This window comes from Vombatus ursinus, unplaced genomic scaffold (assembly GCF_900497805.2).
Source record: "Vombatus ursinus unplaced genomic scaffold, bare-nosed wombat genome assembly UNPS02009770.1, whole genome shotgun sequence".
In the NCBI taxonomy this organism is placed as follows: Eukaryota; Metazoa; Chordata; class Mammalia; order Diprotodontia; family Vombatidae; genus Vombatus; species Vombatus ursinus.
Window position 1 is genome coordinate 15,375,226 of NW_020949548.1, and position 22,528 is coordinate 15,397,753.

Genomic DNA, 22,528 nt, shown 5'->3' on the forward strand with positions numbered 1-22,528 from the left:
CTGAACCCAGGCACAGTCGAGCCCTGAGAGAGGACTGGCAAAGGAGGATGAGGTGGAGGAAGGAGAGAAAGGAACAGGATGAGGACAGATAGGATGGGACTGGTTGGGAGGGGATGAGGGAGGTCACAATGAAATTGGCTGAGAGGGAAGGGGGAGGACAGGAATGAGGATGAGGAAATAATGCCTAATGGAGATCTGGGAGACATGGGAAGGGCAGAAAGGGAGCATGGAGTGAAATGTCTATGTTCAGAGCGAGGACACCTTGTTGTCTTCAGGAAAGACAAACGATGAGAGATGGGAGTGCTGGAGAGAAAGATGCCATTTCGCCCGTCTTGGCTGGAGAGGGTCCAATGTGAGGCAATGGGGAACCAGCCTTAGCCGGACCCACGTGGTGAATCCTGGGGCCACAGACTGGCTGGGGGGCTTCCTGCGGGGCGGGGGGTTGGGGCAGCGCCCGCCCGCTTACTCACAGGCCAGCTTGCTGTCGAAGCTGGAGAGCGCGATGGCAAACGCCTGCAGGACGCACATCGGGTAGTTGTAATCCATGGTGAACACGTCCTCTGCCACCCGGCCAAACTGCATCACGATGTAGTCAGCTAGGGAGGGACCCAGACACCCCCCAAGAGGCAGATACACAGCCAGGCACAGAGACATGGTGAGCGACGGGTGCAGAGAGGCAGAAGGAGACAGTGCCATGCAGAGGGAGACAGCGTGGGGAAAGGACACAGGGAAAGGGTGAGAGATAGCCGCAAGAAAACAGAGAGGCAGACAGCGGGCCACAGACAGAAGAGGCAGATACAGAACCAAGGGGAAAGGCAGAGATGGAAAAATTGCCAGAGTGAACCACAGGGAGAGGCAGAGAGCCAGAGACCAAGGGGAGGGAAGAGACAGAGTGTTGCAAAGTAAGTCCCAGTTCCTGGGGGCTCTGTACCCGGCCCACCCATCCCAAGCCCATAGCTGAGGCAGAGCCACAGATAGAAAGAGATATGGGGAGCCAGACTCTCAGGATTAGGGTTCTCCCGGTGAGCCTCAGTTAAACCCCGAAGCCATTGTTCTAAGACCCTAGTCAGTCACTGATCACACCCATACCAAGGTCTGGCTTGCCACAGGCCCTATCTGGGGGTCCCTCTGCCCATTTTTTCACAGTGAGGGCATCTAAATGCCCACAATACTCAAAGAGACAGCTCATTTGCTCCCAAACTGTGACTCTGTAGGACAGGCTGGCCAGTGTCTCTGTGCCAGAAGTCAGCTGCAGCCCGGGCCTGAGGACAATCTTGGCTGTAAAGGCATCCCTCAGGGAAAGACCACATCGCTTCCCCAGAAGAGGACCCACTTGTAGAGTGCCCCAGGGCCCTGTTCTTGGCTCTACACTATTCAACAACTTTATCAGTCACTTGGAGAAAGGGATATATGGTGTGTGTGATGATCAAACATGTGAATGGCATGAAGATGGGAGGGACAGATGATCGAAATGACATCTGAAAAAGGACAGACTGAAACTACCAAGATGAAATCTATTAAAACACTTGGATGGATTAGCATTTGGCATATAATAGGAGCTTAATAAATGCTTTTTGATTGATGGATGGATTAGTGATGTCTTCAATATGGGTACTCCATCCATAGGTGCCCACAGTCCCTCCTAATCTGCTCACTTGGCCATGTCTTTCCAGAAGCCCTTCATGGATCATGTACCTTTTTTTGAGGTCTCCCTGGGACCCTCTCCTATCTTGAGAGAACACCAAGGCAGCATTCATACTGGTCCTATGGTTAGCTCTCACTCTGGACATGTGGCTGGCTGGCCTGCCTCCTTTCCCAGGCTCACATGTAGGCTATGATCACTTTTATGCTAATTCTCACATGTGAGGGATTGGGAACCATCCTGCACCCTGCTTATTCCCACCATGAATCCCTTCTTTGACCTTTGGGTTACTGATCATGTTAATTCTTCCAAGATAATGGTGTTTCCCAAATTTACCATCATCTGGCATCACCAGAAAAATACTGGTGTTGTGGGGTGGCTGAGCGGTGCAGTGGATAGAGCACCAGCCCTGGAGTCAGGAGGACCTGAGTTCAAATCCAGCCTCAGACACTTGACACTTACTAGCTGTGTGACCCTAAGCAAGTCACATAACCCCACTGCCTAGCCAAAAAAAAAAAAAAATACAGGTATTGAGGAGATAGATGGTTGTGATAACAAACAGCTTGGAATCATTGCAGATTTTTCATTCATAATTTTTTCAAAGGTGATCAAGTCCAAAATTCAGTCCTCGTCCCATCCTACTGCCCATTTGGAGTACCGATAAATGTAGGTGAAACTAGGTGCACCATCTATAAAATGATCATGATAATGTCATGAAAACTACACTGAAAAATCATCAGTGCAGGGACCAGTCTTGACTCCAGAGGACTAACGAGGAAGCACAGCCCGCTCATATTGGCAAAGTTGGGGTGGATGGTGGCTAAGAAATGAGATGCTGTCAGATGTGGCCAGGGTTCTGACTTGCTTTGCCTACTGATGCTTCTTTATTCCAAAGAAGGTTTTTAATTGAGGGGAGAGGAGGAGAGGTCAGGTAATTACTAGGAAAAGACTAAATAGGGGCAGCTAGGTGACGCAGTGGATAAAGCTCCGGCCTTGTAGTCAGGAAGACCTGACCTCAGACACTTGACACTTAATAGCTGTGTGACCCTGGGCAAGTCACTTAACCTCGACTGCCTCACCAAAAAAGGAAAAAAAAAGACTAAATAATATAATGAAAAAATAAGCATTAATTAAAAAAGGTGTGAAAATCTAAAAATAAACATATTGATGATGGGCTACTTTGGTAGACCATCCTACCTGCATGTCAATCTGGGTAATAAGCATTTTTCATCCATTTTGTTTTTCCAATAAAGATGGTTAAATAAATCACTTTTAAATGACTGTTCATTTCATGAGTCTTTCATTAGTCTTCTGGGTTCAATGTCATTAGTACAGTTTAATCTGTAAATAGGAGCATTTGGAGAACCCTACCATCGATAAGGAATTCTTCTGTTTGGAGTCAGTATAAGAGCTATTCCTCAACAACAGGAAAAGAAGCTAAGGAGAACATATATCTCCCTGTTTGGTATCACTTAATGTTCACACTCAGGAGATCAACAATATGTGAAACACTTTTTTTAAGAAGACTTCTCCAGGCTCCATTTTGTTCTATCGAATCCAATCTTTGGGCTTTTTTAAAAGAACAAACAGATATAGCGCAATCTTATATCCTCCAGGTCACTTATTCAGCCGTGTGCTTGTAAATCATGGAAAATGATTTTGGAAAATAATGGAAAATCATCTTCAAAATTCTGCCTATTCCATTCTTACATTTTCATAAAGGATACTTAAGATGCACATATCAGCCATTCTTGAGTAAGTAAGCAGATGGGAAGGTAGCTGAAAATTTCATCTTGGTCCCCATTTTTAGTGAAGAAATTTAATTCAAATAAAAGTAAAATCCTGCATTTGGGTTCAAAAAATCAATTGCACGAGTACAAGATAGGAGAGGTGTGATTAGATCATTTCATTTGGAAAACACTTAGAGCTTTGGTAAACTGCAAGCTCAATTTTTCAGTCAACTGCATGTTTGACTTAGAAGCCAGAAAAATCACTAGGGATTAAAAATAGCTTTAGCAAATAGTGCTCAAAATGAAGGATGTGGCAGGCAGGCCTACGCTCTACGTGGACCACCTCTGGGGGCCATATTTTAGGAAGAAGACTGACAAACTGGAGAGAGTCCAAGATGATGAGCAATTGGAGTCTTTGCCATATAGGGATCAATGAAAAGAGCTAGGGATATCTGGTGTGAAGAACAGACTTAGCAGGGACATGAAAGCTGTCCAGCATTTGAATGACTCATGGGAGCGAGGAAATGGACTTCTGCGTGGCCCCAGGAGGCAGCTCAAGGACCAAAGAATGGCGTTTTTGGTGGCGGATTTTGGCTGAATGAAAGGAACAACGTACTAACACTCAGCGCTGTCTCAAGGTACAATGGAGGCCCATTGCTGGGAGTCTCCAAGTGGACATTGTTCAACAGTGTCATAGAGGAGATTCCAGCTCAAGTCTGGGAGGGACCGGATGCCCTCTGAGATCTATTCCAGCTCCGTGATGCTGTGATGGTTACTTAACTATTATCTCTTCCAGGGGCTCAAGGTAACCTTTGTATCTACTAGCCTGAGTCTCTTCCAATGAACCCTGTGTCCTCTGACTTGAGCCAAACTATGCAAGATGCCCCTTTTCCTCCCACCATATGCGCCCCTTCCCCCCAGGAGATGCCCCTTTGTCTCAGAGAGTTCCTCTCCCACAAGAGTACTCACGGTCATTTGCATGGATGATCTGGAAATTCTTGACGGAGGCCTGCGTGACACGCCCGTGGAAGTTGAGCACATAGGACTGGGTGTCATCATTCCACACCGGCGTCTTGTTGTGTAGCTCAATGACGGTGTCCGTACTCTTGCTTAGCCACCGAGCCAGCAACGTCTCCTGCTCCTGAGTGAGCAAGAACAGGACTTGCCTGAAGGAGGGAAAGGTACTGGGAGGTATTTTCTAAAAGATGGGAAGAAACTGAGAAGCAGGATAGGCCAGGGGAATGAATGGGGATGGGGGTAGATTACAGCAGGGAAGCTGTGTGGGGGAATAGGAGGAGTGAAAATGGGAAATCCAAATGGAGTGGAGGAGAGGTCTATGGGACAGAGAAATAGTGAGGACAGCGGGGAAGAGGGAAAAAAGATGAGATGGGGAAGGGAGCCTCTGGCACAAGGGATCGGGAACAGGAGACAGAAAAGGTGATTTAGGTCAAGGGAGATGTTGGACATGATTCCTAGATTCTGCAACCCCCTAAGAAGCAATTCAGGAATATATTACTGAGTGGGCTGAGGGAAGGGGGAAAGGCTCCACAGACTGGGCAGGGTCTGTTAGCCTCAAAAGAGGAGCACTTAAGGAAAATGACCACAGAGGCGTTGAAATTACTGATATCACAGAACAAAAGGGCAAACAAAAATGTTGGTCTTCAGATTTGGTGCTCAGATTTTTCACAAGAAGCAAGATAGGCAATGGAGGATGAGCACAGAAGGGGTATAGTCCTAGAAGAACAGCATCAGGAAATGCTAAAATTCAGGATGAACTGAAGCTGGCAGTGAATACCGAGGACAAGGAAAAGCTGCCATTTTGATGGCTAGAGGAAAATGGAAGGCAGGAAAGAAAGCCCTGCTCAGGCTAACAGGAAGAAGGCACTTTGAGGACAGGAGAGGGAGGTAATACAAGATAAAGGAAAATGTCAGTTTTAAAAAGGGGGCAGGATTAATGGACTACAAGCTCAATATAAGTCAACAGGAAGACATCATAACACCTAGAAAAGATAATACAATCAGAGACTGCACCAGGCATGGCAGAGGTCCAGATCACGGCCAATCATTAACATGTTCTGCTCTGGCCAGGCTATACCTGCTTCATTACATTGTGGGTGCCACACTTTACAAAAGACACTAACCAGCTGGAGCATGCCTCCAAAGGTACAACTAGGACTAGAGACCATGGCCTATCAGGATTGGTTGAAGGAACTTGGAACATTTAGCCTCGAGAGACGACTAAGAGGGGACATGACAGCTACTTCCATGTTTCAGAAGGACTATTAAGTATTAGAGGGAACGGATTTGTTCTGCTCAGCCCTAATGGGCGTAACTAGGAACGATGGGTATAATGTGAAGAGAGGCAGATTTGGACTCGATATATGGAAGGACAAATTTCCTAGTGAGTCCCAGTGTCCAAATGTAGAATGGGCTGCTTTGGGTGGTAATGGGTTCTGCCATCACTAGAGGTCTTCCTACAGAGGCTTGAAGAGTCCTCATTGGCTCTCTGTCTTTGGACAGTTTGGATTAGATGGTTTCTGAGGTCCCTACCAATGCTGAGATTCAGAATCGTTCTTCCCTATTCAGAGCCTATTTCTTGTCTTCTTCCCCTCTCCTCCTCTCCCCCGTGTGTTTCAGCAACCCAAAGGAACTGCAAGAAATAGACTGCCCACTGTCCACTTGAGAGAAGGGGAGGACTGACTCACATTTCGAGGCCGGATGGAGACCCTCTCGTGCACCATGCTCATGCCAGGGATGATCACGCTCATTTTCCGAGGGCCCTTAAATCCCAAGACATTAGTCTCCTAGAAATTTCAAAAGAGAGAACAGGTCAATGCAGCTAGACTGAATGGCACATCCCCATCTCTTAAATCTGGATAGGGATACACAGACACACTTCTGAGGTGGGGAGTTCCTTGTTCCTTGGAGAAAACTAGGGGCATAGTCTCCTATGTACTCAGAAGGGTCTCTGGCCCTTATAGAAAAGACACAAGTCAGGCAAGTCCATCTATCCATCCGTCCAGTGCCCTCACTCTACAAAACCCACCCCCACCACCAGCACCAGCACCACATGTCACAGGTGCACTCAGATCTAGGTTCCCCCCATCCTCTCTTTCCTGCACCCTCCCCCAAATCCCACGCACAGAAAAATCAAGGGGACCCGGCCTCCTGGCCTTCCCATAGGCAAGGGCTTTCCTTCCTCTAACAACAGTTGGAATGGGCTCAAGTCCCAGACGTGGTCACTCCCTGAGATCAGTTATTCAGTTGTCCAACTAACAAGCCTTGACAGTGTCTACTGTGTACTTTGTCCCGTGCTGGGCTGTATTCAAGAAACAGCTCCTGGGACTTCATGTGAAGAGGACGACATGAAATGGTTCCAGACAAACCCAATTCCCTCTAAAACCATCACATGAGGAAGAAAGTGCACCAAATGAAACAAATAAAAAGATTCAATAAAGAGAGATAAATGAAAAGAATCTTCATGGCAAAGAGCAGAAGAAATAGGGGAGAAGGGGGGGGACTATTACTTGCCCCTGCCAGACTCACTCTGATCCAAAGCCCAGGGGGAAGGATTCAGGACTGTGCCCCTCAGCCCCTGCAGATACATAAGAGGGGAGCCACCATCACCTGACTGAGAGCTTTCATCTTGGTCTGTGCCCCTCAGTGGCTCAAAGTGGCCGGTTCTAAACTCTGCCCACCTGGGACTCTGCTTTCTTAGTGACCACAGTTGCCTGGTTTGTTGACTCCCCAGACAAGACTGTGCTCTCCAGGGGCCATGATCACCTGGAGTGGCACCTACTCTGCTCAGGACTGTACCCTGTGATTGCCATAATCTTCCCACTCAACACCTACCCTACTGGAATTGTGTCCCTCAGCACTCTCTATCACTGGGATCAGCAACTATTCTGGAACTTATCGCCTTTCTCCAACCATGCTTCTTGGGCCATGATCACCCAGCCTGGGACCTGCCCCATTACAGGCTTTGCAGAGGGTCCAAAAACTACTATCAGCTGGGTTTTCTAACTACCTAGTTCATATTGTGAACTGAGAGCTCCATGTGGCTGCTAACAACTCTTTACTCCCACACCAGCCCTATCCTCAGGGATTTATGTAACATTAATGCCAGCAATTGTAGAGTTAAATAAGAAGCAGCAAGAGGATGGCTAATCCCTTTTGGAGAAATTAACTTAAGAAAACTCCAAATACGATGAAGAAACACTATGGGTTAAGAGAACCCATGGATAAAACTTTAGAAAAATATAATTCAATTATAATATATAGTATAATAATTATAAGAATGAATGCCAGAAAAGAGAATAGATTGATAACAGGGATGTCAAGAATGAACTGAAGGCTTATGAAAAGAAATAAAGGAAAAGATAAAGTCAGAAGTAAGTCAAAATGAGCTCTCGAGGAAAAATTGGAAGGATTATAAACAGTAGAAGCCAGAAAACTTTATCATGAAAGTGGTTCCCCTTTAAAAAAAAATAGAATATAGGGAACAGAATTCAAAAAGTAAATGATACAACAAGAAATATCAGAGCAAAATCCAAAGACCAAAAAATTGGAAGAACCTACAAGACATCTACAACATTAAAAAAATGACATGGAAAATTCAATAACAGGAAAAAAATTAAGAATCACTGGAATCCCCAGAAAATAATGAATGAAGCACAAAACTTGGATACTATATTTTTAAGATGTCATAGAACAAAACAGCCCAGAGCTATAGGGTAAGGTATGTTGGGGGGACCCAGAATCCAATAGTCATTACTTGAAACAAACCCCAAATTTAGTTCTCTAGAAATGTTATTGTCAAACTTCAGCATTTCTAAGAGAAATAAAAAATTCTTCAGGAAATTCAGGAAGAGACATATCATATACCTCAGAACCACGTAAGATCAGTGAGCAGAAATGAGTAACACAAGATTGGAATATTATATCCAGAAACAAAAGAAAAAGGTCTGTGTATGCAAATAACATCATTTAAAACCAAGCTTCCACCCATCAGGAAAAGGCAGACTTATAATAGAATATCCATTACTTCCAAACATTCTTGCTGTGAGGATCAGAGCTGAGTGAAATCCTTGAAATGTAAATACAGGAGTCAAGAAAACTCTAGAAAGATAAACAAGTTTGAGTAACCTGAAAGGATAAAATGATGATCAACTGTTTGCATTCTGAAAGAGAAAGAAAAACTATTGCCTCTTCAGAAGCCCAGTATCTCTAAGGATCAATGAGGTTTGGAGTGGGGAGACAAACTCAGGGCCTGAGTATTTTTTTTTCTTTTTCAAAAAAGAGAGGAGGGGAAAAAAAAGGAATGGTCTAGGGATGTAATGGGAGAAAAAGAAAGAAAATTACTGTTTGATGTAATTTGAGAGCCACAAGGAAAGACTATACAAACATGTAATTGGAGGGGTGGAGGAGATGAGGATCTCATGGATCTCAATTGCATTTAAGCTCAGGGTGAGGGGTGGAAACAGTAATGTGTAAAAATACAATAAGATAAATAGGGAACTAGTTTAGTATAAAAATAATGATACTTAAGAAAGTAGAGTTGGTGAGGAAATAGTCAAAAACAAAACAAACTTCAACTACAGAGGGCTAATTATGAAAAGGAAAAAAAGAAAGGGAAGAAGTGGTAAAACCCAGCCATCGGGATCTAGGCTGTATAGAGAGAAGAGAAAAAAAAGTGAAATCAAACTATTCTAATTATAGGTGACTAGTCTTAATTTCATTCTCTTTTTATACCTTTCTTTTTCCTTCTAAAGAAAGGGGTGGTTGGCAAAGAGAGGAAACATTATAATAGAACATAATGCAGGAAAAAACAAACCTAATTATCACAGTTGTAAAGATGAAAGGACTTAAATTGCCCATGAAGTGGAAGAGAGTGGCAAAATGGGTTGGAAGAAAACAAAACCCAACAATTTGTGCTTATAAAAAAGATCCTTAAGATAAGAATTCGATCAGGGCTAAAATGAAAGGTTGTCATTGGATCTGTTATGCCTCAGTTGAATCTAAAAAACCCAAGAGTGGTAAGCATAATCTCAGGAAAGAAAAGAGGTAAAAATGGACATAATTAAGAAAGATAAGTTAAGCTATATTATACTTAAAGGTACCAGAGATAATGAAACTATCAATATTAATTATGTATGCACTAAATGGTATAATATCTAAGAACTTAAATGAAAAGCTAGCTGAACTATAGGGAGAACTAGAGAGAAAAACAATAATCATCAGTGTTTTCAGTGTGCTCGTTTTAGACATAGACAAATTACAAGGAAAAATAGACAGGAAGGACATTAAGGAGCTGAATAAAATATTGGAAAAGTTGGATACAATAGATTTTTGATGGTTGCTGAGTAGCAAGCATCAGAAGTATATGTATACATATATATGTATGTATATATACATACACATACATATGTATATGTATATATTTTCAGTTTTATTGATATCTGTACAAAAATTACTGTAAAAAGGCATAAAGATCTCATAAACAAATGCAGAAAGGCAAAAATACTTAATAACAATTAAAATTACAATCAATAAGGGAAGTCTGAAAAAAAGATTCATACAGAAATAATGCAGTCCTAAAGAATAAGTGGGTCAAAGAATAAATTATAGAAATAAATAATTATATCAAAGAAAACTATAGAAATGAAACAACAAACTACAAATGATATAATATAGCCAAAATAGTTTCTAGGGGAAATTTCATAACTTTGAATACTTACATCAACAAAGAGCTAAAAACCAGTGAATTTAGCATGCAAATAAAAAAATCTAGAAAACGAACAAATTAATAACCCTCCCCAACTAGACATAAAAATTTAAATTCTGGGAATTCAAGAGATTAAATTGAAAGTACAAATACTATTATAATGGTAAATAAAATTACAAGCTGTTTTTAAAGACCAATAAAATGGGGGGAAAATAGCTAATTCAATAACAAAAGAGAGAGGAAAACTAAATTACCAAGGTCAAAAATAAAAAGAGGTAATTAACAAAAAATAAAAAGAAATTAAAGGAAACCAGCAAAAACTATTTCACTCAAATATATGCTCCCCTGAAACTGAAAACTGAAACAAAGTGGGTGAATATTTACAAATAGATAAAATGCTCAGCTTAACAGAATATAAAACAGAGAATCTAAAAAACCCAATCTCAGAAATAGAAACTGAACAAACCATAAAGGAATTCCCAAAGGAAAAAAACTTCATACCCAGATGGACTTATATGTGAATTCCATCAAAATAGCATCCATTTGAAGAATAATTACCCCTAAATTTCATGAACTGTTTGCAAGGAGAAAGACAAAAAACATTTTGCCAAACTAGTTACATGAGACAAGTGTAGGCCTGATACCTAAACCATAGATAAATAAATCAGAAAAAAACAAACTATACACCAATGTCACTAATGAATATTGATGCAAAGTATTATAATGAATATTGATATAAGCATAATGAATAAAATAGTAGTAGAGAAATTACAGCAATATATTTAAAAAAACTAGTTACTTCAAATAGTTTGTATTTATATCAGGAATGCAGAGTTGGTTCAATTATTAGGAAAGCTATAAATATAATATATCGCAATCATAAACTATACCAACAGATGAAGAAAAAGCCTTAAAATACAGTACTCACATTAAAAAACATTAAAAACCATAGGAACAAATGGACATTTACTTAATATAATAAACAATATCTACATAAAACTAGGGACCAGCATAATTTATAACAAAGGCACACTAGAAACTTTTCTAAAAAAATCTGGGGTAAAACAAGGATGTCCACTGTCACTGGTATTATTTGATACAGTTCTAAAAGTAGCAATAAGAAAAGAAAAAGAAATTGAGGGAATAAGCATAGGCAAAGGGGAGGAAAATACCTCTTTTTATAGATGTTATGATGTTTTACTTAGAGAATCTCAGAGACTGAAAGAAAAAATTAATTGAAACAGAGGTTTTTCCCCTTTCATAGCCACTCCCAGAAAAAAGATACCTAAATTCATTGTTTCCTCTTCCTGTTCTCTCACTCATTTTTAAACCTTCTGCAATCCGAATTCTAACCTCATCCTGCAAATGAAACTGCTCACCCCCAAATTTCCAGTGTTCTCTTAGCTGTCAAATGTAATGGCTCCGCCTCCATCTTCATCCTTCTTGACCTCTCTGCAGCATTAGACACTGCTAACCACTTTCTCTTGGATACTCTCTCCTGAGTTTTCATGACAATGTACTCTCTTGGTTTTCTTCCTGCCTGACTGCTCTGTCTCAGTCTCCTCTGATGGATATATCCATATCCTGTCCTCCTAACTGTAAGTGTACCTCAGGGTTCTGTCCTGAGCTCTCTTTCCTTTTCTCCCAGTAATCTCATCATCTCCTATGGACTTAATTATCTCTATGTTAACAACTCCCAGTTTTGGTCAACTGAATGGATGGATGGATAGATGGAGATGGCCAACAGACTTGAGCCCCAAGAAAACAGTAAAGTATCCTGGTTTGGACACAGTCTCTGGCCTCGACCCCCTGCCTCTCCCCTCTACACCCCCACGACTCACATAGCAAATGGCAGCCAGCTCCTGCCTTATATTTGCACCTTCCAAATTTGATGATGATGTCTTCATTGGGTTGACTCCATTGTTATACACGGTGAACTTCGTTCCCATGAGGTTTGACCTATAAGTCAGAGAGCAATGGATATCAGAGCTACAGACTGGGAGAGGTTTGAGAACTTTTAGACCATTAAACATTAGCCCTTGAAAGTAACTTGGATCAAAGAAGAGAACGTTTGCTTTAGAAAGGACTTCAAACAACTCAGACCTAGAAAATATCTTTTAAGATACAACACAGAGTATCAGAAACAAGAGACCCAAGAACATTGAATGTCAGAACTGGGAGGGCTCTGAAAAATCATCTGTAGCCCAGTGGTTCCCAACCTTTTCAAACATGAGGATCAACTTTTGACATTAAAAAAAAAAAAAGGTCTTGGATCTCCACATGTGATTAAAGGATCCTACATCTAGAGCTGGAAGAAATCTCAGAGGCAATCTAGACCAACCTTCCCATTTTACAGATGAGGAAACCAAGGCCCAGGGAAGTTAAATAACTTGTCCATGATCCCACAGGTACCCAAACCCCTCATTTCACAGAAAAGGAAACATGCCCAAAGAGAGAAAGCAATTTATCCAAGGTCATACATGAAAATGATGGCAGAGCCAGGGGCAGAACCTGGGTCTTCTGAATCTCCACTACCATCTTGGATAAAGTGGAAAGAGTACTGAATTTGGTGTTGGGAGGACCCAGATTCAAACCCTACATCTGCCACTCAGTACCCCTACAATATTGGATGAGACATTTAAGCTCCCTATTTTACTGATGAGGAAAATGAGAGAGCTGGATGATATGACTTTATGACCCTAAGATCTAGCCAGTAAGGACATGGAGCTCATCCATCTCTCCAGTCAAAGAGCCAGGCTCAGAGTCTCTGCCAGGCAGGACAGGCCACATGCTGTGAGTCTGGGCAGGTTTTCGCTCCCTGATGGTAACAATGGTCAGAGCCTCTTGGAACAAGGCCTTTGGTCTCCAGGAAAGAAGGGACAACCAAGGGCCTAAACCTTGGTAAGAATGACTGTGAGTCAAGCTTTCTTAGATACCAGGGCAAGCCTTTTTCTTGCACCCATAGTAGATGGTATAACTGAGTGGTTAGGGGAGGGAAAAGGACGATGGAGAACAGACCTAAATTCTAGTCCTAATTCCATCACTAACTCATCATGAACCTTTTGGCAAATCCCATGTAGTAGAATCAGAAGACCTGGATTCGAATCCCAGCTTTGCCACATAGTAAGAGATCTTAGGCAAGTCTTTTAACCATTATCAAGCCTCAGTTTCCTCACTGGGAAAATAGGGATGATAATAAGGAACAAGGACGAATAAACAGTTTCTGCCCTTAGGGAGCTGAGCATTTAGCAAGACAAACATACAGAGCTGACATTTATCAAGTGCCATCATTTAGGATGGCTCACATTTCAACTGTGCTCTAGGGTTCACAAAGCCCTTTCCTCCTCCAAACTGTATGAGATGGGTAGTACAGTTTTCTCTTGGACTGGGCCTATAATTTCATTAGTATATGGAACTCTAAGTCCCTCCCAACTCTGACATTGTAAGCTGTACAATTTAGGGGAAAGGTTTATTTGCAGAATAGTTATGACACAGGGTCATAAAGCGGAGAATCTGTCAAGACAGAGGTTTCCCACAAGGCGAAGTGGAGGGGCCCAGGCCAGCCCTGGTGTGGGGAGGGCACTTGTGGTTGGAGGGGTCTGTAGTGTTCCCTTTGGGGCCCCAGCGTTACCGGAGTTTCCCCACAAAGCTCTCTCCTCCTCGGGATAAGTCTGTCGGGTCTACAGAGATGAGGTAATTAGATGTTTTACTCTTCTTCCTCTTCCTTCCAGCGAGGAGGAATACCTACGGGCACAACACGATGATCCATCCCCTACCTGGCTGCACATATATACACCTCTGTGCTCTCACCTGTGCACACAGAGCTGTGTACCATGAAACGCTCCCCAACCCATGCTCACACTTGCATATGTGCCTGCGTTTACGCAGGCAGAGATGGTGCACTGGCCATTCTGGGTTGGGGGCCCACGTCTGAGACAGGGGATATAGTGACCCCTCGCTTCCCTCTCCAGGGACAGAAAGCCTCCTGCCTTGGGAACCTGAGGGTGAGAAGCTGGACCATCAGGACATTGGGAACGTAATGCATGAGGGAAAGAGGTACTCAGCTCAGAAACAGACACCAAGCATTGGCAGGGCAATGAGGCTGAGGAGTAAAAGTGGAAGGGATTTCTGAGAAAGTAAACACATGGCAGAACGACCCAGGTCCTGGGTCCTGGATTCTTTGTATTCTAACCCTCAATAACCTAGGGTGGGGAAGATGGAATGACGGACCAGGAGAAAAGGAATGGGACCGAGGAAAAGACCACTGATGGTTCCCTAGACCCAGGAAAAGCATAAAGGAGGGACTGATATTCCTTGACCCCGGCAAGAAATCAAATGAAGGGGAGAAGGGTGGGATAAGTGATGGCTTCCTGCTCTGGGAAGTCAGGCTGGTGTTCCTTGGCCCCAGAAAGGGACAAATAATGGTCTCCTGGCACCAGGGTGAAGGGAGAGGGGGTCTGACGGTCTCTCAGTCCCAGGACAAAGCTAGCAAAGCCTGAAGCGGTTGGATGACCTTTTTCCCGTCCTCCCGTTCCATGTGCAGATAGTAGGTGGGGTACATTCCTCGGTCCATCCCCTTCTTGTCCCGCGTGATGCGGCACTTGATGGTGATGCCCTGTGGGGCTGGCCGGAGCGCAAACTCCTCCAGGTCCTCCACCTCGATGAGCGGTGCCTGGGCTGAGGGGCTGGGGGCCGAGGCCATCTCCTGGAAGGCATAGGCAGCATGGGAAACAAGGAAGGGCACCTGACCCTAGGAGATGTTTTCTAGACTTCCCCCGCATCATCTTCCACCCACCTCCCCTTCCACACCCAGGCAGAAGGCCTTATCTCCTGCTCTCCTGAGAAGATCAAGGTCATTTAAAGTAAGTTCCCTGGACACCTCTCCTCTCCTCAAAGTGACTTCCCTCTTCCTTTCACCCTTCCCTCCTGTCACAGAGGAAGGGTGGCCCTCATCTTTGCCAAGGCTATCCCCTTCACCTTGTACCTTGGTCACTACTCATGCCCCACGCTTTCATCCTCAAAAGTTGTAGTAGTAGTAGTAATGATGATGAGGAGGAGGAGGAGGATGACAATAGCTTATCCTATAGCACCTTCCTCTTGGCACCCTATGAGGTAGGGAGTGATGACGCTATTTTTGTCAGATATGATGGTGGTACATGCTAGTAGGGGAAGCTAAAGCTGGTGGACTGCTTTAATTTGGAAATTCCAAGCCGAAGAGGGGCTAAAGCTGATCAGGTGTCCATGCTGAGTCTGGTACCAACTGGGAGCTGGGGGCTACCAGGCAGCCTCACAAAGGGCAAACCAGCCCAGGTCAGAAAAACAGCGTAGGTTAAAACTCCCATGCTGGTAAGTAGTGGGGTTAAGCCCCTCAGTGGCCACCACCCTTCCAGCCTGGGTGACATAGGCAGACCTAGCCTAGATAGATAGATGGATGGATGGATGGATAGATGGATGGGTGGATGGATAGATGGATAGATAGATAAATAGATGGAGAGAGAAAGAGAGAGATGGTACTTTTCTTCTGATCTTACAGATGAAGAAACTGAGGTCAGAGAGGGAAAACAGGCCACACAGTTATTAAGTATTGGGGCTAGAATTTGAATTCAGGTCTCCCAACTCCCAAACCAACGCTGTTTACAATCTCTCACTCCCCAGCGGCTCCGTTTCCTCTCCCTTCAAATATATTCAGGTCTCCTCTATTCTAAAATAAACTTCCTTTTAATCTGGTGACCCCTCAAGCTATCATCTCTCTCTCTTCTATTTCTTCATTCAATGATAAGGATGACGATGAGGATGACATTTACATAGAGCTTTAAACTATACAAAGCACATTTGAGCCTCAAAAGAAACCCACTGAGATAGGTACTAAAACATATCCACCTTTTACAATGAAAAAACCTGGGGCTCAGAGAAGTTAAGGGCCTTGCACATGGCCACACAACTATCAAGTTAGCATCAGAATCACCTGGATTTGACCATGGTTCTCAAGGCCACAATCGAGATTTATTAAAAATCTAACTATGTGTACCCTGCTGGACCCTAGGAGGGAGACAAAATTTAGATAAGACAAGGTCCCTACCCTCAAAGGGCTTTTATTGGAGGAATAAGAAAATATAAATCGCTACAATATATAATATTACATGATAAAGATATTAGAAAGTTAAAAGAAACAAGTGCCATGTGAAGTCAGAGGGTAAAGATCATTAGCCATTAGGAGTGACCAGGGGTGGGGCAGGAGATGGAATTTAGTTGGGCTATAAAGGATGGGTAAGAATTCAACAAGCCAAACAGGAGGGAAGATATGCTACATGTAGGGAACAGGGTGAACAGATACAGAAGCAGGAGCATATTCAGGGTATAGAGTTTATTCCAATTTTGCAAAATGAAAGTAATGTGAAATGAGGCTAGAAAGAAACCAGACGGCGAAGGGCCAGTGGCAGGCCAAAGGTTCAGACTTTACTAAGCAGGCACCTGGCTGCCCTGGATGAGGTCAAATCACCTGGTCTAAATGAACTATAATCTCAGGAATGAAAAGAGCTGGTGGATGGAATTGGTGAACCTATCAGTGATTTTTTTTTAAAGGTAGTCAGGGATTGGGAGAGGTGGCATGAGACTAGAGAAGGAAAAATGTCCCAATTTTCAAAAAAGGAAGAAATTGGAGCCTGCAAACTGTAGATCAGTGTACTTGAATTTAATTTCTGGCAAAATTCTAGGGTGTGCTATTAAAGGGAAGGCTAATAAAGATCTCAAAAAGGAAGCAGTGATTACAAAATCCAACATGGCTCTATTAAATAAAAATACTCATGCCTGAATAAGGTTCTTTTCTAGGGAGGGTCACCAAAGTGGTAGATCAGGGAAATGTTACAGATGTAGCTTGCCTAAAGTTTAGCAAAGCATTTGACAGTCTCTCGTACTATTTTGGTAGGAATTACGGGAAAATGTGAGTTAAATGATAGTACAGTTAACTGATTTTAAACTTGTTGAATGTCTAGACCCAAAGAATAGTCATTAAGAGACTAATATCAACTTGTAAAGGAATCTTTAGTGAAAGGCCTCAGGGATTTGTCCTTGATCCTATACTATTTACCATTTTTAATCAATGGATCACAGACTCTTGGATAATGCTTGTAAAATGTACAGGTGATTTAAAAAAAAAACACTGAATGACAGAAACAGAATCCAAAAAGATGTGGCTTTTGCTTAATTATTTTTGTCAAAAGGAAAGGTTCAATATGAAAGTGGAGGTGGAATGTGCCATCAATAAAAATGATTTTTTTTTAAAAGGATCTCTAGGATCAGAAACTCCCCCACCCCCCTTATCTCAGGGTCTGAGTCATTTGGCCAGCTATGACCTCTGGTGAGCCATTTCTGTGACTCATATAAACTCAAATTCCTCAGCTTGGCATTTAAGCTTCAGCCTAATTCTCCAACATTCACAACTACAATTCACCATACTTGTTGGCTACTCCTGCCCACCCCTGAAATGTCACGAACTCTGATGTCTGCATGGCCTTATGATGGTAAAGAAATTCTGTCCACAGCTTACTGCCATTTTTCTGCCCTGAATTAGTGCAGCTGAAGGCTCCCTACCTTATTCGACTTCTTGCTGGTGGCGGAGCCTGGCCGGGCATTGGTGTTTAACTGAGAAGAGCTGGAGCTGTCCTCTTCATCATCTTCTTCATCCTCTTCCTCCTCTTCTTCGTCAAAGTTCATGCTGCTGGAGATGCCTGCAAAGCGGGTAGAGGGCACAGTGAAAAGGAACATGGAGTTGAGTGGACTGATTTGATTTGAAGGAAGAAAGGTCTATCTCTAGACATTCTGGGCTCTTCCCCACCTTGGCCACTGGCCCTGGTCCTTTCCCTGCCCACTGTCTCCTTAGGAGGAAGCATAGTACAATGGAAATAGCACTGGCTCTAGACTAAGACCTGAATTCAAATCCTGCCTTTGACAGAAAGAAAATTGGCTTTGAATTCAGAGGCCTTGGGTTCAAATCCTGCCTCTGCTTACTACCAGTGTGACTATAAGCAATTCACTTAGCGTCCCTGGGCATTCGTTTTCTCCTCCATAAAATAAGAGGGTTGAACTGGGTGGTTTCTGAGTTCACTTCCAGTCCTTGATTGATGACCCTATCAAGTATCTATCATAAACCCAATTTTCCAGTCTCTGACTTGCCTTTACTACCTGTCTCCCAGGTGGGATCATAGGATCATAAATCCATAGGTGAAAGGGGCTTCAAGGCCATCCAGTCCAAATACCACCTCCCCCATTCTTCACAGAGGAGGAAACTGAGTCCCAGACAAGGCTAAGTGACTTGCCAAACAAGCAACCAGTATAAGAGGATCAGGTAGGCTTACCAGTGCATGTTATTGGAGGGGCCCTATGGGCTGTTGTAGGGGTGAAAGGAGCAATTAATTGTATAGATAGGGTCTTTCTAGCCTCTGCTTCCTAGGCCAAGGGAGAGGAACTCTCTGGTTGGCTTGGTGATTGCTTAGCAATAATGGTGGCCGTGTAACGTAGCCAGGAGGCTGAGGGTGGAGAAGGAGGGTCTGCCTAGGGGAATGAATCCCACCCTCCGTCCCAGAGGAACTCTCCTGCAGAAGCTGCCATTCTCCCTTGTAGTGATGAGGAAGCTGGGTGCTCCGGGGATGAAGCCAGGCCTACAGGACCATAGCGGGAGTAAAAGAGATTAGAAGGAAAGAGCCATCCCACCCGAACCTGGGTAATTTTCTTGTATGAACACTTGCGCAGTATTTGTGTTCTTGGTCTTTTCCCTTGTCAACCGACCCTTGAACACCTGCCCTTGTGGTGAAGAGGAGGGAAAGAGGGAAGTGGAGGCCACACTCAAGGGTTCACTTGTGGTGGTGACAGCAGGATAAGTGGATGGGGGGCGGGTGACCAGAGACTCGAAATGGCTAATCTCTCTGACTCCAAGGGAAAACGCAGGCTCAGGGACCCCAGAAAATCAGAAGGCTTGTAGCCTTGAGTTTGGGGGAGAGGGCAGCAGAAATCAAGGGAATTCAGAAAGTAGCAAAAGTCAGAAGTTACGGACAGGAGTACAGCACATTGGAAGGAACAATGACTTTGGAATCAGAAAAGCTCAAACCCCTCCACTAACGTCTGTCACTTTGGGTGAGAGCCATCCAAGGCAGTAGCCTTGTGTGACCTTGGGTGAATCATTTATCTTTCCAGAGCCTGAGTCCTCATCTGTGAGACGAGGAGTTGGGCCAGACGGCCTCTTCCAGCTCAAGAGTTACGATGCTACGCTCCCTGGTGCCAGGTCCAAGGAGGAGCTGGCGCCCCAGGAAGGGACACAGCTCAATGCAGTCTAGGGCCCAGGGATGAATCCGGTGGCCTCCACCTATGTAGGTGTTCTGAGGACTCTGGTAAGGAATGGAAACATCCAATTCTGGAGACCTTAACAGCATCAGAGCTGAGAGAGCCCTTAGGGATCCCCTAATTCAATTTCCTCATTTTAAAGAGGAGGAAACTAAGGCCCAGAGAAAGTTAAGAACTTGGCCAAGGTGCCCAAGTCAGTGGTCTACAGAGCCTGGAGTGGACCCCAGGTGTTCTGACTCCCAGCCTAGGTCTCTTTCCACTATAGCACATGAGCCATTGGTGGATAAAGAGCCTGGGAGCTAGAGAAAGCTACTGAGAAGGGTTCTGAATTTTGCTGGAAATTGCCATGGGGAGGTTCTTCTAGGTCTGACTCCAAATCACCATCTCTTCTCCTATCACCTCCTTCCTGCTGTCCCAAGTGGGCTCTCATCCATCCTTCATGAAATCAAGGCCAAGGGGACAAGAGGCAAGAGAGGGAGGAAAATCCCAATGGAGAGGAACGCTGCCGGCCAAGGATGTGGACCCCAATGTGGCAGGTCAATGAGCCCCTGCTCATACCCCGCATCCTAAGGAGCGGTCCATCTCTGACCCTATGGCCAGCTGATTACAGCAGCTTTCCCACCTACACTCCCTAATCCTGTCAATACTAGAGCTGATGGGAGCTGAATTGCACTGTTTCTATCTCCACAATATCTCTTCCTGCAGAGCCATCACCCTTGACAGGCCTACTTTAATAACTTCCTCACTGGTCTTCCTACCTCACATCACTTCCCTCTCCTGTCTTCCACACAGCAAACACAATGATTTTTACTAAGTGCAAGTCTGTTCAGGTAAATCCCTTGCTCATTATATAAACTCCAGAGGCTCTCTGTTACCCTCAAGGATTAAGTACAGGGTATCCCAAAAGTCTTAGTGCGGTGTTAAACTTTAATACCATAAACACTTTTGGAATCCCCTCAAAAACAACTATCTTTAGCATTTAAATTCCTTGAAAACTTGGCTCTAACCAACCTTCCAGCCCTGTTACACAGACTATAGTACCTCATACACATTACAGCCCAGCCTAACTGAATGTCTTCCTGTTTCTCTTATATGACACTCCATCCCTCATCTCCATGTCTTTGGTTGTATGCACCCCATGTCTGGAATACGTGACCTCTTCACTAGTTTCCTTCAAGGCTCAGTTCAAGCATCACTTTCCATGTAAAGGCTTTCCTGACCTCTCCCCTACCCCTGCCCAACAAAGCTGCTTAATCTCTTTCCCCCAAAATCACCTTTTATCATTATGTGTGTATATATATATATATATATATATATATATATATACACACACACATACATATATATATGTACACACACACACATATATATACACATATACACACACACACACACACACACACACACACACACATATATATATATATATATATTTGTACATAGACACTCATATACAGGCTAAGCTGAAGTTCCAGAACACAGCATAGTGGCTGGCACATAGTAGGTACTTAATGTTTATTGACTGACTGAATCCTGGCCATCAGCATAGCCACTCACCCTTCGTTTGCATTGTGGTACGGAGGTCCTGCTTGGATGAATGCTGCCCTCCGGAAGCTGCTGCCTCTGCCAGGCTCTTACTGGAGCCAGACCGACCCACTGTCAGGATCTGCACGTTCGGGTCTGGCTCATCATCCGAGAAAAACCCATCACTCCCTGCAGGGCAAAAGGAGCCAGGATAGTCTGGGGGCAGTGAACTGCTCCCCAAAGGGCACCAAGTACACGCACCATTCAACAAGCCAGGCTGGAGGAACGGGCAGCTGTACCAGGCTCCCTGATCCATGCTACAGGGAGCCTTGTTTTTGGACAAATCACTTGACTTCTCTGGGATTCTGTTTTCTCATCTTTAAAATGAGAGGCTCAGGTTAAATGACCTCTGGGCTCTCTTCAAGCTTCTGGAGTGAAAATCTTAGGAATTCAGTTCAGGCAAGGCTACTGTAGAAACATCCTCAAATGTGGGGGAGGGGGGGTTGTGGAAGGTCTAAGGGGACAGAGGCCAGTGGTCATGGCAAGGACATTACTGATGGACTAAAAAAGGCTGTTTGGAAAGTTTTATTCATAAATATGATGCTTTATTTATTTAACAGATAGCTGTTTGTATATCAAATGGCATACTACTCAAAAATTATCTAGGGTAAGTAATTCAAGGCCCTCTAGTCTAGCTTCAACCAATGTGTGTGTGTGTGTGTATGTGTGTGTGTATGTGTGTGTGTGTGTGTGTGTGTGTGTGTGTGTATAAAAATAAGTAGGTGAGGGCTGAGCCCTTAGAACATGTGTGGATTCACCTTTCCTAGTGCCTTATCCAGACCATGTGAAGTATTCGCAGCCTATCAACAATCCAACATGTGGAAGTCTGGGGAGCCAGTTTGTGACCAAGTGCAACAATGGTGCCATGAGAGACATTGATGATGAAAAGCTGAGGAGCTAGAAAGATGGCTGAGCCAGAACTAAGTGTGAATACACAGGGCTCAAAGTTCAAAGAAACGATCTCATGCTCCTGGTGTACGACACTCCATCTCCTGACTCCCCAGGTTTTTCTCTGGCCATCCCCCATGCCTGGAACTCTCTCCTTCCTCATCGCGGCCCTGTAGCCTCCCTGGCTTCATTCAAGCCTCAACTAGTTTCGCCATCCACAAGAAGCCTTTCCCAGTCCTCTATAATCTCAGTGCCTTCACTCTAAAATGATCTCTAATTTACTGGGTATGCATGTTTGTTCATATATATGTAGGTCTGCACATAGCTATTTGCATGTTGTCTCCCCCGCCCTTAAGCTGTGAGCTCCATGAGAATGGAGAACATCTTTTACCTTTCTTTGTAACCCAGTGCCTGGAACATTGGAGGTGCTTCTTAGAAGCTAGCTGACTATCTCTCTCTTCCTTTTTGGCTTTCAAACGAGAGTTCCTATAAGCCTCCAGGTAGGGGAAGAGCCCAGGAGCCATCTACCCATGAACACACAGAACTTCTATTTTCATCACTTTGTTTACTCTTTCCTGTACTCGGATACGGGAGGGCCCAGGCAACCAGTGAGACTGGGAGACC

The 22,528-nt window shown here is 44.0% G+C and overlaps 1 protein-coding gene across 1 annotated transcript in view; it reads right to left on the reverse strand.

The window, feature by feature from the left end:
* Window positions 1-462: 462 nt before the first annotated feature.
* The window catches only part of TUB (tubby bipartite transcription factor), a 70,009-nt gene continuing 47,943 nt past the window's right edge, over window positions 463-22,528 (reverse strand). The window contains exons 5-12 of the mRNA XM_027852568.1: window positions 20,990-21,145; window positions 17,687-17,823; window positions 14,610-14,801; window positions 13,728-13,840; window positions 11,938-12,055; window positions 6,078-6,176; window positions 4,342-4,513; window positions 463-596 (exon numbers count right to left, since the gene is read on the reverse strand). Of these exons, the coding sequence (XP_027708369.1) occupies window positions 463-596; window positions 4,342-4,513; window positions 6,078-6,176; window positions 11,938-12,055; window positions 13,728-13,840; window positions 14,610-14,801; window positions 17,687-17,823; window positions 20,990-21,145 (1,121 nt within the window). The remainder of the gene's footprint in view (window positions 597-4,341; window positions 4,514-6,077; window positions 6,177-11,937; window positions 12,056-13,727; window positions 13,841-14,609; window positions 14,802-17,686; window positions 17,824-20,989; window positions 21,146-22,528) is intronic.